We start from the raw sequence: 16000 nt of genomic DNA on the forward strand, positions 1-16000 counted from the left end.
CCTTCCACCACCGCTGTTTTTGAGAAAAATGAAAACGTCACACGAGAGAAGCACCCAAGTATTTTTTAATCGGCTACACAGTACCGACAGGTAAGTACTGCTGCTTCACATACACTCACACAGAAAAGGCCTTTGTGTCTTCACTGGGACAAAGAACAGGTGGCAGCTGTAGGAGTTGCTCGTCTGCATTCAGCATGGAAGGGACCTTTCTCACCCTCAAAATTCCTGGCACAACCTGCTGCACTGGAAACATCTGCAGCTGGCTCGCTAGTTGCCCATCTAGCCAAGCAATGCAGTATAGAGGCGACCTAACACTGGTATGACAGCCTCACTGTTCACAACATTCGAACATAAAAGGGGCTGCAACACCTGCCTCCGATGGCGTATCAGGCATTGCAGAACTGGTGCATTCCCAAGATTACATGCAAAGTGCTGTGCTGCCCACATTAGTTGTTTCTCTGCACTTTTTGGCGCTCATTGCTCTGTAGTATGTGCTTGCTGCGTATGGAACACGGTTCTGAGGCATTGTATTAGAAAATGTAAAGTTATGCCCAAAATAATGTAAGGAGGCAGGTTATGACAATACCTGGACTCTCCTGGCATAGCGTAAATGAAAATAATAGTTTGTGGTGCAGGCAGTGCTGGAAGTTAATGAAAGAAGCTGTGCACAGCTCACCAGAAAATCGTACTGCTACAAGCATCAGATGCAGCAGATGCTGCCCCAGTGGTCAGCATTCAACACCCTAGAATGCACCAGACCTGAACGCCTTGTGGCCAGGCCAGTGTAGCAGGTGTGCAAAGGGTTACAAACAAAGCACCAGCAAGATGGTGGGGCACAACTAAGCACACAAATAATGTGTGCAGCCACAACATGGGGAGCGTGCAAGTGATGTGCAGCAAGAGATCCACACTTGCAGGCCGAGTTCTGGGGATGGGCTCCTCAATGCAAAGCAATCACCAGCAGGACATGTGGGTAAGATGACTGTGCTTCACTGTCTACAGAGCACATGCAACTCACATAACCATGGCTCAGTATTGAACCCAGAAGCCAGCAGTAACCGTAGCTGACTGAACACACACCACTTGCAATATACATTGTTTCACTAAGAGACCCACCTATATGGGGTACTACTACACGACTCCCAATTCTTCCCCAAGAGCATCACAAGGATGCCTGCAGGAATGGCATGCAGCTCAAAGAATGCACAGATGCCATTACCGTGTGTACGCTAGTAGACAAAAAGGCGGAAGGACAGCTGCTCTGAAATTTACACGTCCATACCGAACTATTGGCCAGAAAATTAGAAACACTCCTGGTGTGCAGGCATGCTGTAAAGAACTTGGTGTTTTCACAATTCAAAATAGATAACAATGACAGTGCATTTATATTGGTGGCTCAAGCTATGCTTCACAAGAAAAGTCCTGTCCTATTAAAAGAAACAATTGGGCAACTGCAATAACAAGTGGCGTCACAACTGCAAAGTTTCCACACCATTATCTCAAAATAAAGAAATAGAGGCAATGTGATTGTACAAAAAAATGGGGATACCATGCACAACAGTGTCAATGACCTCCCCCCAAGCCATAATGAGCAGGCTCTATAATATACTGCGTACGCCACGCAGGGGGAAAGTGTTCTCAGAAACGGAGTAAAAAGGAAAGGAAGGAACGAAAGGCGAAATAAAGACACTGGAGTCTCTGGAGTCTTTTTGGAACGGAGCCTACTGCAGGTTGCTGGTGGGCACAGCTGCCGCAGTGGCATCCTGCGTCATGTATGTGTGGTGCTGACTTGTGCTCAGGTTGGTCGTCTCACTCAGGTTGCTGTCAGTGGCTGAGGGTGGAGGAGGCATGGCCAGGGGCACCGACCCCGGGGCGTCCATCTTGGCACTGGACGCAGGCTGTGTGGTCACTGGGCTCTGGCCTTCTTCGCTGCTATACTCCTCCTGGAAACGACAGGGCACACCCATTGCTTTCCTCTCTGTCCCTTTGTGCCAAACACTGTCACGATACTGATGTCAAACTGTGTAGCCTCGACTTGGTACATGCTCCATGAATTGAATGAGTAGCAACAACGGAGTTTTCTGACTACGCCTGCACACCTTGCAATTCAGCCACAACAAAAGAAAGTGACCTTGTTTTGATGTTTTTCCAGAGCACATCTGATGATTTAAGAGAGTGCCTTTCATTCCTAGTCTATCCAGTAACCACCCATGGTGACTAACCCACGAGACAACTCGTGGGTTAGTCACCGAGCCTTAACTTGTGCGCTCACCTTGTGCATTCACACCCAATATTTGTCGCTTAATGAAATAAACGCAGCCTTGGGTGGCTGTCTGCTGTAAACAAAACTTGATCACTTAAAATCACCAAGCAGCTCAGAATGGCATCAACTACACCTTCACAACCCTCAGACACTCGTGCTCACATGACTTAATAAGTGCTGCCTTAATGCACGTTGTTGCTATGCCTCTCTTAATCAATTTAGAGTGTGCGCTATCGTAACTCAACAGGGTTTTCTTAGATCTGGGATGATATCCCCAGCATACGTGCTCGTCCAAAGAAAAACAGAGGTTAATATCTAGAAACTGAATACGGTTGTTAATTGGCAATTCATACGTGAACTTAAGTCCCTCCCGATGAGTTGATGAACAAGTTCAAAATTTCTTCAACCGCGTCATGAAAATGCATACAGGAATCTTTCTTCATAACAATTAAGTAGTCGTCAACATATCTAAACACTCGCTTTACAGGCATGTCAACCAACTTAGCAGAAATTACATTGTAAACCGAGAATAAAAAAATGTCTCATAAAATGTCACACGTATGCTGGGGATATCATCCCGGATCTAAGAAAACCCTGTTGCGTTACGACAGCGCACACTCTAAATTGATTAAGAGAGGCATAGCAACAACGTGCATTAAGGCAGCACTTAGTAAGTCATGTGAGCATGAGTGCGATCAGAGTTTTTTAAATCAGATATCGCGACTACAGAACGCAGGCTTTCCCAGTTCTGTGATCACTTCAGTATGCGAAGCCATTTTGCAGAAAGAGAAAAGAAGTTCTAATGCTTCCCAAGAAGAAAGCAAAGACAAAAGACAAGAGCACATGGTGCCATACCTACACAAGTTGTCTCACAATCTGAAGAAAGTTTCCAATAGACATAATATTAATTTGGTTTTCAGTGCCCCGTGTAAGTTGCCCTCGATATGCAATCGCATGAACAAGCGCGAAAGGCACCTATGCACCACTAATCATAGAACTCGTTTCACTGAGTGCAGGAGCAATGTCATCTATCAAATAACGCTCAGCTGTGGGAAATCTTATATAGGTCAAACGGGACAGTGCTTCAATGAAAGAGCTCGTCAGCACAGCACTAACCTAAAGAATGGCTATGGGAGTCATTTAGCTGGACACTGTAACGAGTGTCAATGCACCCCCATATTTGAAAAGACAAAATTCATAGGGAAAGGAAATAGTAAGAAGGAAAGGGAAATAGTAGAAGCCTTTCATATAAGAAAGGCAGGCGATAAATGTGTAAGCACTCCCTCTCTTGCCTTGTCGGGAAAAGAAATCACATTTTTGGAAGAAAGATTAAAATGTTGATTTGCAGATGTTTTTGCGACTGATGTACACGTGCCTATGCTGAAGAATGTATAAGTGTCCGGTGAATTTCAAATAAACTTCCAGTTGGCAGTCAGCGCTTGTCTGTGGTATTTGTTTCCTTGTGTCCTCATCTTTTTCGCGCTGTTTCACCTCAGTTCTAAGTATGAACCAACTAGCCATCATCAAGATCTTACTGTTTTTTCCACTCGCGCGCCACTTCAGTGTCTTTCTCATCGCCTGGCACATACCCACGGCGACCATATAGGATGTGGCATTTGCCCCCTCCCCCCCACCCCTGAAAAAAAAAGGCATCGTCCCGATGCACGAACCGCCGAAGGCTGTGCACAGACGGTGCAAAGTTGAGGTCACGAGGAAATGTAGGGCTTCATACGAAGCACGCGCACAACCTCGGGCAGATGCCGCCGGCGTTTGGAGCAGTTATGGCTGTCGGGGACAACTTCATAATTCACATCGCTGATGCGGCGCAGAACTGTGTACGGGCCGAAGAATCTTCGCAGGAGCTTCTCAGACAGCCCCCGCCGACGAATCGGAGTCCAGACCCACACCTGGTCACCGACGTTGTATGCAACGGGTCTGTGCCGAAGATTGTAATGTCGGGCATCGTATTCCTGTCGTTCTTGGATTCGCAAACGCGCAAGCTGCCTGGCTTCCTCTGCGCGTTGCGTAAACTCCATGGCACCAGTCTCGTCGTCACCGCACTCGTGTAGCAGCATTGCGTCCAACATTGTTGTCACTTCGCGTCCGTAAACGAGGTTAAAAGGCGTCGCGTGTGTTGTCTCTTGGCGAGCCGTGTTATACGCAAATGTAACGTATGGTAAAATCTCGTCCCAGTTCTTGTGGTTGACGTCGATGTACATACTCATCACGTCTGCCAGTGTCTTATTCATACATTCTGTCAGCCCATTGGTTTGGGGATGATAAGCCGTGGTCTTTCGGTGAGTGGTACCACTTAGTCGCAACACGGTATCCAGAGGCGCAGCCGTGAACGCAGATCCTCTGTCTGTTATGACCACTGCGGGAGCGCCATGCCTTAGGACGACGGCTTCGACGAAAAATCGCGCTGCTTCGGCTGCTGTTCCACGTCGGATAGCACCTGTTTCGGCGTATCGAGTAAGATAATCAGTGACGACGATTATCCATCTATTTACGGCAGTAGACAGTGGAAATGGACCTAAAAGGTCCATGCCAATTTGTTCGAACGGCGCTTGCGGTATCTGAACAGGACGCAGCAGTCCAGCTGGCTTGCCGGGTAGGGCTTTGCGGCGCTGGCAATCCAGGCATGTCTGTATGTAACATTTCACGATCAACGCAAGTCTCGGCCAATAGTACTTTAGCCTAATTCTTGCCAATGACCGAGTGTAGCCTAAGTGACCAGCGGTCGGCTCGTTGTGACAGGCATGTAGGACTTCTTCGTGAAAAGATGTGGGAATGACGAGTAGGTAGCTGCTGCCACTAGGTGAAAAGTTCTTTTTATAGAGAACGTTGTGGTGTAAGCAGAATGAAGGCAGCCCTCTGGCGAATAACCTCGGCACGTTGCTTGTTCTTCCGTCTAAGTAATCGAAAAAAGGAACAAGTTCTGCGTCCTTGCGTTGCTGGCATGAAACAGCCACAGTATCTAGCACGCCTAGAAAAGCCGCGTCATCATCGTCGTGCACTGCAGTCTCAACAGGAGACCGTGAAAGGCAGTCGGCGTCGATGTGTCGTTTCCCCGATTTGTATACAACAGTGAAGTCGAACTCTTGGAGCCGAAGACTCCAGCGCGCAAGCCGACCAGCTGGATCTTTTAAATTAGTCAGCCAGCAAAGTGCATGATGATCACTGACAACGGTGAAACTCCGACCATACAAATATGGCCGAAATTTCAGGACGGCCCACACCAGAGCGAGACATTCTTTTTCTGTAGTGGAGTAGTTAGCCTCCGTCCTGGATAGCGTCCTGCTGGCATAAGCAATCACTCTTTCGGTGCCGTCCTGCCGCTGTACAAGCACTGCGCCGAGGCCGACATTACTAGCGTCGGTATGAAGAATCGTAGGAGCGTCTTCATCAAAGTCTGCGAGGAAGGGAGGCGCCTGCAGCCGTTGCCGTAGGTCATCAAAAGCCCATTGCTGGTCTTCACCCCACACAAAGGGGACATCTTCACTGGTAAGATGGGTCAATGGCCATGCGATGCGCGAAAATTCCGCAATAAACCGTCGGTAGTAGGCGCAAAGGCCCAGAGAACGTCGCACGGCCTTTTTATCTGATGGCGTTGGGAAATTAGCAACGGCAGATATTTTATCAGGGTCAGGTCGGACACCTTCACGACTAACAATGTGACCGAGAAATTGAAGTTCTTCAAAGCCAAAATGGCACTTTTCAGGTTTTAAAGTTAGACCAGCTGAGCATATTGCTTCGAAGACCATCTTTAGTCTTCCTAAGTGTTCCTCGGACGTTACGGAGAAAACAATCACGTCGTCGAGGTAGACCAGACAGGTTTGCCATTTGAGGCCTGAGAGTACAGTGTCCGTTAGTCATTGAAACGTTGCCGGCGCAGAACACAAACCGAAGGGGAGCACCTGAAATTCATAAAGTCCGTCGGGCGTAACAAAAGCGGTCTTCTCACGGTCTCTCTCATTAACTTCTATTTGCCAGTAGCCACTTTTCAAATCCATTGACGAAAAGTAACGTGCGTTTCGTAGCCTGTTCAGAGAATCGTCGATACGTGGTAGCGGATAAACGTCTTTCTTTGTGATCAGGTTGAGTTTTCGGTAGTCGACGCAGAAGCGCAGGCTACCATCCTTCTTTTTCACCAATACGACAGGCGATGCCCAAGAACTCTTAGATGGCCGAATAATGCCGTCGTCAAGCATCGTCTTCACTTGTGTCTGGATTGCCTCGCGCTCTTTCGGTGCTACACGATAAGGATTCTGCCGAATTGGTCTGGCGTCGGCTTCGGTGTCAATACGGTGCTTAGTGAGCGGCGTCTGGCTAACTCGTGACGTGGATGAGAAGCAGCTCTTAAACTCATCGATGAGCACAAGAAGGCTGCTGCGTTCGACGGGCGATAAGGTGGGACTGATATCGACCACAGGGGCAGGCATAGCCCCAGTGAACGTCGCGTGCTCCACTGAGAGGCAGTCCTGTATTGATGTAAATTCGTCGAAGTAAGCAACAGCCGTGCCTTTAACAATGTGTCGACGTTCCCTGGTAAAATTCATCAGCAGGAGTTCAGCACGTCCGTCGTGTACGTTAATTACGGCCCTGGCGATGGAAACGCCTTGACTCAGTACCAGTGCGTCAATGTGTTCAGCGACGCCAGTCCCAGTGTTGAAGTTGCCGCAGATTACAGGCACGAGGGAACAGCTTCACGGCGGAAGCGTGACGTCGTCGTCGGCGATACGTAAGCGGGGTTGCTGGTGTTCCGCGGGGTCGACGTTGTCTGAACTCGTAGAAAACGCAACGACGAGGTCACGGACATTAATCACTGCACCATACTCTCTCAAAAAATCCATCCCCAATATAAGTTCTATACAACACTCAAAGAGAATGACGAGGGTGGCGACGAAGGTTGCACCGGCGATTACTATGCTGGCTGTGCATTTTCCAATCAGCGTCATCAACTGGCCACCGGCAGTTCTGATGTTGGGCCCGGTCCATGGCGTCTTCACTTTTCGCAGCCTGTCGGCCAGCTTTTGACTGATTATCGAAAAATGCGAACCAGTATCGACGAGAGCGGCCACTTGGTGGCCGTCAATGCAAACAACAAGATCGGCACTGACGGCGTCGCTTACAGGGGGTGTGGTTGGTGGAGTCGTCGAAGTTTTAAAGTCGTCGGTCGTCGCTGATGGGGGCTCTTGCAAAGTTAGACGGTTTGCAACCTCACCCCCGGAGGTCGCTGCATCTAGTTTCCCCGGCGCGGGCTAGGGGACCTGCCTCTAGAGGCATCAGAAAAATCGCGACGGGTCGGTGGAGTGTAACGAGCCGGAGAGGGGGAATGCGATCGAGGCGTCGTTGAACCTTCTGGCCGAAAGTTTGTAGAATTTCCGTCGCGGCTACGTGCAGCATCAGACACAGGGTAACTGCAGCTGGACAATTTTGGATACCCAGCTGCGCGGTAGTGGCACGCTCGGTAAACATGTCCTGCTTCGCCGCAATGAAAGCATAGCGGCCGGCGGTCAGCGGTGCGCCACAAATCGGTCTTTCAAAGCGGGTAGCCGGCAGAGGATTCACTGTAGAAACGAGGCGCAGCGATCGACTGGCGGCGATACGGCATAGTTGCGGCGGCTGTGACTGTCGAAAATAGGGCGTCGGGGGTGGCAGTGATGGCTCCGTCGTAGTGGTCGACGGTGTCAGCAGCATCGAAGTGGCAGGAGGTGGACGGCAGACAGCTTCCGCGTAGGTCAATCGTCGCGGCACCGCCTGCCAGTTGGGCGACGAAAAGGCCTCTCGAACTTCCTCCCAAACGATATCAGCGACAGAAGCCACCGCTGGTGCCATGGGAGAGATCTCGAGCTGCCGGATCTCCTCTCGCACAATTTCTCGGATGACTTCACGTAGAGACGTGCTGCAGCTCTCAGGTAGAATGAAAGCATTCACCGGCGAGCTCTTGCGATCATATTGGCGGTACCGTTGCTGTAGTGCCCGTTCTATAGCGGTAGCCTCCTTGGTAACTTCGGCCACTGTCATCGGTGGGTTCCTCACGAGCCCGGCAAACAGTTCCTCCTTCACTCCGTGCAAGAGAAAGCGCAACTTCTTTTCTTCGGCCATCTCTGGGTCTGCCCTGCGGAAAAGGCGGGTCATATCTTCTGCAAACATGGCAACACTCTCGTTTGGTTTTTGAATACAGGATTCGAGTAGGCGCTGCGCGTTCTCTTCTGTCGCTACTAGTGAACGTGTCTAGCAGCTGGGTGCGGAAGGCATCCCACGTGGTCAAATTTCTCTCCCGGTTCACAAACCACGTCTGCGCACTGTCTTGAAGCGCAAAATAGACATTAGACAGGTTTTGCTGGGAGCCCCAGTCATTATAACCGGCGACACGCTCAAATTGGTCAAGCCAATCTAGGACATCCTCAAAAGCGTCGCCGTGGAAACTTTCTGGTATCTTAGGATTCTGCAGCGTCACCTGCGATGGAGTTGCAGTAGCCATGGCGGAAGTAGGTTGACGCGTTCCTCCTGCAAAGGGTTGAACTCGGGCGTCAGGCCTAGCAGGCGGCGACTGTACCGGTGAACAGGAGTTTCGATGAACGAAGGTGATTCCGCTTTCGAGGTATGGCTCCGCGAAGGTGTGCCGAGCATGAGGCAATCCTACCCCGCACCTCCACCAGTGTCGCAGCCTATTAGGAGACGGGAAAGCCGGCGTAGAGGACGTGTTGTTGTGTCGGCAGCGGCAGGCAAGCGGGGGGCCCCAACCGGGCGAACGCGCGGCAAGCGCCGGCGCAGGAAGGAGACGCGGAGCGAACTGCTCCCGATGAAAACCGGAACGAAGACTCGCCGTTTATTGCTAATAAAGGCTTCACACGCCAGATGACACCTCCAAGTTTGTCACATGACAGAAGGGGGGGGGGGGGCGCCATCTAGCTAAACTACAAACCATACATGTACGATGACACAGATCTGACAGGGGGCGACACTATACTACATCATCCCCCCCTGGAAACAAAGTAAACATACAGTGAAAAGCGCTCACAAGACGCGCACTTAAGTCCAAAGGCGATTTCAGTTCGTTCCCCCCCACGTTCACACAAGCGCACCAGTTGCACACAAAGCACGCACTTAAGTCCACAACAAATTCAATCCGTCCCCGCCCAAGTTCACATACACGCGCACCAGTCTTGGGCACCAAAACACAGGCAGTCACTCAAAGTCTGACAAGGAACACGGCACAACACTCACTGCACCGCAACAAGGAGCACTTTATACCTGTGTTAATGAAACATGTGGACTGTCCTAAATGTCACAGCGAGGTCCCTAGCCATGGCATTTCGAAGACAGCAATACGCTCTACACTACAGAAACAAAATCATCGAGCCACGGAGGCCGTTTTCTGTCACGATGAGGACGCGTGCGTACCTCAGAAGAACTTTGGGGGTTGCGACGCGTATCGGTAGACGTTAAAGACCTAGTCGTACCACTACTATTTCCCTCCCTCTGGTTGGACAATTGAATGTGGGTGTCACTCAAAGCTGGAGAGGGTTGCCCAGGAAGCTCCTCTCGACGTCCCAACAAGTCCTGGGAGGCTACCGATTCTCCTACGGAATCAGAGACGACTGCTGACTGTAAACTCGGAAGTGATACAGTCAGACGGAATACTCAACTGAAGCTGATGACTGAGAAGACGCTGTCGCTACAGACGAGTCATCGGAATGACTATCCAAGTTTGAATACGAGTACAAAAAATCTTTGTCACTTGTACACAATGTACTACCTGCTGAATCCTTTATCACTAGGGTTAACTTAGACACATGCCACGTCTTCCCATCACTGAGTGAAAAAGTAGATGGTCCTATCTGGGCCTTGACTTTACGAGGTTTACTGTACTTAAAAAATAGTTTCCTCTTAAATCTTATTCTGACGGTGTCTCCCACCTTGATACGAGTTGCCTGAGCACCTCTACGTTTGTCTACGTACTGTTTAGTCTGCCACTGTTTCTGCAAGACCCTTTCTTGAACGTGAGGCACAAGACTGTCCTGTTCCCGTAGATCTACACAGAGCTGCATGGTTCCATCCTTCTTGCGCACCACCACGAGTGGAGACACCCACTCAGAAGCCTCGACGCGCTCGATGACGTCGCAGTCCTCGAGACGTCGCAATTCATTTGTGACCTGGTCACGGAGAGCCAGGGGTAGTCTGCGCAACTTTGAAGATACTGGTTTCGCATCTTGCTGCCGATGAATTCGGTGCACAAAGTTGTTGACGAGACCCAACTCGTCACTGGAAAGGTGATCATAACCCGGAGGCACACCTGTGGGGCTCTGTACTGAAGGAAGTGATGGTAGACGACATGTCAGCGACGTACCGTCGATCTGTATGCCCAAGCGTTGGATGGCGTCTAAACCCAGCAGTGATGTTCCTGTAGTCGTTACGTGGAACGTGACGGAGCATGACCTTTGGAAAAACTGGACAGTGGCTTGAAACAGGCCCTGAATGTCGATGCGTTGCTTGGAGAAATTTTTCAAGTCCACTGTTGTTTGTGACAGTCTGTGCTGTCGACCAAAGTGCTTTCCAAAATCCTCGGCAGTCATCAATGAGACAGACGCTCCCGTATCCACCGGCAGTCGCATGGAGACGCCGTTAACTACGACCGGAACTTCCAAATCTTTAGTTTCAAAAGCGCTTACCGTCAAGACAGACGCGGACGGCTGCCCTGCGGAAGTTGAAGACAGCGTCTCTGCGGAAGAGACGTGTTGAACAATACGGGTTTTTCGGCATACTGATGCAAAATGGCCCAACGTGTGGCAGGCGTTGCACCGCCGGTTCCTTGCTGGACAATTCTTGTACGTTGCAATATGTTTCGTGCTGCCACACCGGTCGCATGCACCACGGTTCCCGGAGGAGCCATGTGCGAAATGTCGGCCCTCTTGGCGGCTTCTCGGAAGAAGTCTGCCCTCTTGGCGGCCTGCCGGACTACGTCGGCCATCTTGGCGGCCTCCCGGACTACGTCGGCCATCTTGGCCCGTCGACGGAACGCCAAGTTGAGATGCCACGATTCTTCGTACATTTTCGGAGCCGAACGCGCGGTTCGCTCGATGCAAGGCTTCTAACGAGCGTCCAATTTCTTCTGCCTTGTCCAGGGTCAAGGTTTCGCCATGAGCCAGCAACTTTTCCCGAACGCTGACGTTCGCTACCCCATGTATGATTTGGTCTCGGACGCGCTCGTCATAGCTTGTGCCGAAGTTGCACTGTACCGCCTTCTCCTTCAATGCGGTCACGAATTCCAGGAATCCTTCTCCCTCGAACTGCTTTCGACTGGTGAATTCGTGCCTTTCCGCCAGGACATTTGTTGACGCGGCGAACAGCCGGTCAAGCCGCTGCACGAGTCTCGGGAACTCTGACGCTGGCGGGACCGCATCACTTGACGTTGACGCTGCGCCGGTCGACTGCCTTGCTGCTTCGCTTGAAGCTGACGCTGCGCTGGTTAACTGCCTTGCTGCTTCCTGCTCCTCGTCTGCAAAGTACTTCCGCTGTCCTTCACGCCCGAGAGCGCTGACGAGCGCGGACGCTCGTCGCGCGTCCGTCCAGTCGCCACCGCCGGCCGCTTCGAGGTGGGCCTGAAAAATTTTTTTCCAGCGATACCATGGAATTAACGGTGGGCCGGGCACTTCAAGAAAAACTGGAAGGTTCGCCGTAAAAGACGCCATGCCCGGTAGCGCGCAGGAGACAGTGCAGAAAACAAGCCGGAGCTCGCAGCAGGAATGGGGCACGGAAGAACAAGGGGGCGAGTAGGCCTAGGCTCGGAAGACTCGCGACGCCAAGTGCGTCGGCGGCGTCTGCAGGCCGTGCCGACACGTAAATGACGCTTCACTTACGAAGCTCGTTGGTTTCCCGGGGCTTCGGTCGGAACCGCTGCGGGAATCCCATCCTCGTCGCCAAAAGATGTTGTGTCGGCAGCGGCAGGCAAGCGGGGGGCCCCGACCGGGCGAACGCGCGGCAAGCGCCGGCGCAGGAAGGAGACGCGGAGCGAACTGCTCCCGATGAAAACCGGAACGAAGACTCGCCGTTTATTGCTAATAAAGGCTTCACACGCCAGATGACACCTCCAAGTTTGTCACATGACAGAAGGGGGGGGGGGGCGCCATCTAGCTAAACTACAAACCATACATGTACGATGACACAGATCTGACAGGGGGCGACACTATACTACACGTGTAAAAGCACTTTTATGAGAGCAGTCAACGCGACGTCGTTGTCGTCTGTTTTTTCCACTCGCGCGCCACTTCAGCATCTTTCTCATCGCCTGACACATACCAGCGGCGACCATATAGGATGGGGCAATATACAAACAGGCGAATTTACGGGTGTACAACATAAACACAAATAGAAAGAGACCCCTTGCGTTAGTGCTAAAATAATATAATCATATCGAGAGTTGTAATAATGCTATCGCAAAAGCAGTAACAGGGAAATGGTTTGATGTTTTTTGTATAATTTATTTTCCCTTACGTGGAAACAATTTTCATTCTTGTGTAAAAGGAAAGAATCAGAACTTCATCTGCTTTTCTATTTTCTTTGCTAAGGTATACGAACAGCCAGTTCTTCGCACCTGTCACTTCAGCTTAGCACAGAACGCCTTGGACCATGCAATGCGTAATGTTTACATGTGCTCGAAGGCACTACTTAGGCCCTTTAATGATCGCGCCAGAGCCGGGCCCGGGCCCGTGGCTTCAATACCGAGCCCGGCCTGGGCCCACGGCCTCATGCCAGAGCCCGGCCCAGGCCCGTGGCTTCAAGGCCAAGCCCAGGGCGGGCCCACCAAAAATGATGCTTCGGATGGTGCAGGCCAGATTCGGGCTTTCAGGTCGGCCCGGGCTCGTGCGGAGCTCCAAGTATGGATGTCTCTATGACCTCCTCGCCCACCGCATCGTACAGGGTGGGGACATTATTTAATGGGAGCTCTCGCTACCATAACTGGTTTTTGCAGTGCTGTCCAGCAAAAGTTAGCTGGGACACCCAGAGAGAGAGAGATAGAGAAAGGGAAGAAGGAAAGGCAGGGAGGTTAACCAGACCGACACGTGGGGGGTGGAACGGGGGGGTGGGGGGGGGGGGGGGGGGGAGAGAGCTTAGGTGTAGGACGTCTATAGTTGGGCAATCAAGTCTGTTGCCTTTAGGTAGTGAAAAAGCGCTCGAACTGCCTTCTGGGCTAATGAACTGCGAGGCCAGGCTCCCAAGATCTTCGCTTCCGTAAACGGCCTGTCATCCAGTCTATTCAAGGCACACTGAAGAGTCTCACATTGTTTATCGAAGTGAGAACAGTGGCACAGAAGGTGACTGATGGTCTCTTCGCACTTGCACTTAGCGCACATTGGTGAATCCGCTATTCCAATACGATAGCTGTAGGAGTTGGTGAACGCTACTCCTACGCACAGCCGACACAGCAGTGTTGCGTCACGTCGTGAAAGGTTCGCAGGTAATTTAAGTTTCAGTGATGGGTCGAGGCTGTATAAACGACACTTAGAGTTCTGTGGTGTATGCCAGTAACTTAATGTGATGGTTGAACGAGACTGCGACGCTCTCTTGCAGTGTCGACACGATAAATGGGACACCCAGTAGAGTGAAATTAATATGCCCCCATCAATGAAATAGTGAGTACATAAATTGTATGTCGTTCCCAAAAAAGAAAAAAGAAAGAGAAAACACCTTTCCTCTGCTACTGCCAATGGCATTAAGGACTAGTGGTCTGCCACAACTGGCAGCATACCTCACAGCTATATATGCAGAGTGCTACGTTTCACTACATCTGTATCAAATACGGATACTCTTCCGAATAGCTCACAAGACAACTCAGTAACAATGAGAAACGCAGTGTACACTATTTCTATGTACTGCCCAAGTTGTACTACAACGTTTTTATGGTACCCATTTTTTCACTACAATGAAAAGCTTAGCGGTTAGAGTGTCAAATCACGCAGTGGTAACGCAGTGAAAACACTGGAACATTTCTTATCAAAATTTTTCGATTCACAGTGAGCATGTAGTTGTTCACTAGAAGCATATTGCAAACAGGGATAGGAGAGCACAACAGTGATTGTATGCTGGCTTTGGTGGGAGGTAGACGACAAGTACGTTCGTAGCTGTGAAAAATTATTTTGTTTCTGAAGCTGATGTTCCTGGAATTCATGTTTCCCGAAATGTTACATTATTTATACGATAATCTCCACTTGCTTTCGTGGTTTCCTTTCCAATAGCTTCAGCCATTAACAAGTCAAGGGTGCTTTTTAGCCAAGCAGTGTTCTCCAAAGTGAAACGACACTTTTACATTTTTCTATGTTATGTATTATTTGATGCACAGTTCAGCGTGTTGCCGTAGTCATGCATGCGCTTTTGATTTTCAAAGCATGTCATCTCTTGAAAACCAGAGAGAGCTGGAACAAAGAATTTTTAGCTCAGAATTTCATGCGCGTACAAGAGCACTCATATATGCTGCCATGCATTGAGGGACACGAGCGCTGCTCGTCAATGCGGACTTTACTTCATAATACACATAGAATGAAGTGTAGAAGCGTAATAATCAACTGCTATTTTAAGCAATAGGTATGTGGTACTTAATATTAGCCAACTTACGTACAATGATCTAACACAACCACATCCAAAGTACCAAGGCCTCACTGCCAGTTCACGCCACTTGCTGGTTTTTGAGGCTTTGATTGCCAATATAAAATTAGAATTCCTACTTAAATTGCAAACTGTGTGCTGGATTCTATCAAAAGAAATCATGGCCACTTCATTTCCATCAACATTTCAACACATTCTGGCCAGTTGTCAGTGCCTTTAAACACTCATAAATTTCAAAAGAATACCAGTATGCTATGCACTGAACTAAGCTCCTATGCACAGAAGTGAGCTCCTACATAGCGGTGATTATGGTATTCAAGGTGCTGTTTTGTTGCCACCACTTATAAATTTTGAGTAAAAGTCACTATTTATCAAAAATGTTTGACAAAATGAAAGCTTTGCCAGAAAAGTGCAAATACCAGAGTTCCACCAAGAGCACGGTGAACAGAAAGCTCTAGAATAGGATGCGACAAATAAACCAAGCCCCCAACCCTATCATAAGATCAGATTAGTTAAACTGGTGGGTCAGTGTCACACAAGCACTAAGCAGGAACATCGTCCCAAGATAAATACTGTGCCCACTGTAGTATAAAAGCTTTGACTACGCATCAGATTTGTGGTAGTTTAAGCACAGAAACCACAAAACTGAACTCTTCACTGTTTTAGTTTTACCTTTTTATAGTGCTTGCATGTCGATGCTAATTATTCAAAAGCTATTGGACAGATAACAGAAATACTATTTGATTATTCAAAATTTTTAATGTTCGTACATCCCTGCTGTGTAGCATCATGCGATAGTTCGTAACATACAAAATGATGGCCATGGTGCAGATTTCTTGCAATATTTCATTCCAGTAAAATAAACATTGAGAATGAAGATTGTTTACACCAATGAAAGTGTTTTAGGAGACTGTGGCAATTTTTTTACTGCTAAAATATAGAAAAATTGATGTTCTCAGATAACAATGTTTCAGAACAAAAGTACAAGTTAATTTTACAGTAAAACCTCGGTAATGCATGGTTGGCGAGGAATGCGGGTCAGGTATGCACAAAGCGATGTACTAATTAACTGACGATGGCAGATGAGTAGTTACAGACTCACCGACCAAAAACAAAATATGTATTGCT

General features: G+C 49.4%; 1 protein-coding gene across 2 annotated transcripts in view; it reads right to left on the reverse strand.

Moving 5' to 3' along the window:
• Positions 1 to 47: 47 nt before the first annotated feature.
• Csp (Cysteine string protein) overlaps positions 48 to 16000 on the reverse strand; it is a 40323-nt gene continuing 24370 nt past the window's right edge. For both annotated transcript variants that reach the window (XM_075671352.1, XM_075671353.1), the window contains one exon: positions 48 to 1943. In XM_075671352.1, the coding sequence (XP_075527467.1) occupies positions 1722 to 1943 (222 nt within the window). In that variant the 3' untranslated portion in view covers positions 48 to 1721. The remainder of the gene's footprint in view (positions 1944 to 16000) is intronic.

This window comes from Dermacentor variabilis, chromosome 10 (genome assembly GCF_050947875.1).
Source record: "Dermacentor variabilis isolate Ectoservices chromosome 10, ASM5094787v1, whole genome shotgun sequence".
Taxonomy (NCBI): domain Eukaryota; kingdom Metazoa; phylum Arthropoda; class Arachnida; order Ixodida; family Ixodidae; genus Dermacentor; species Dermacentor variabilis.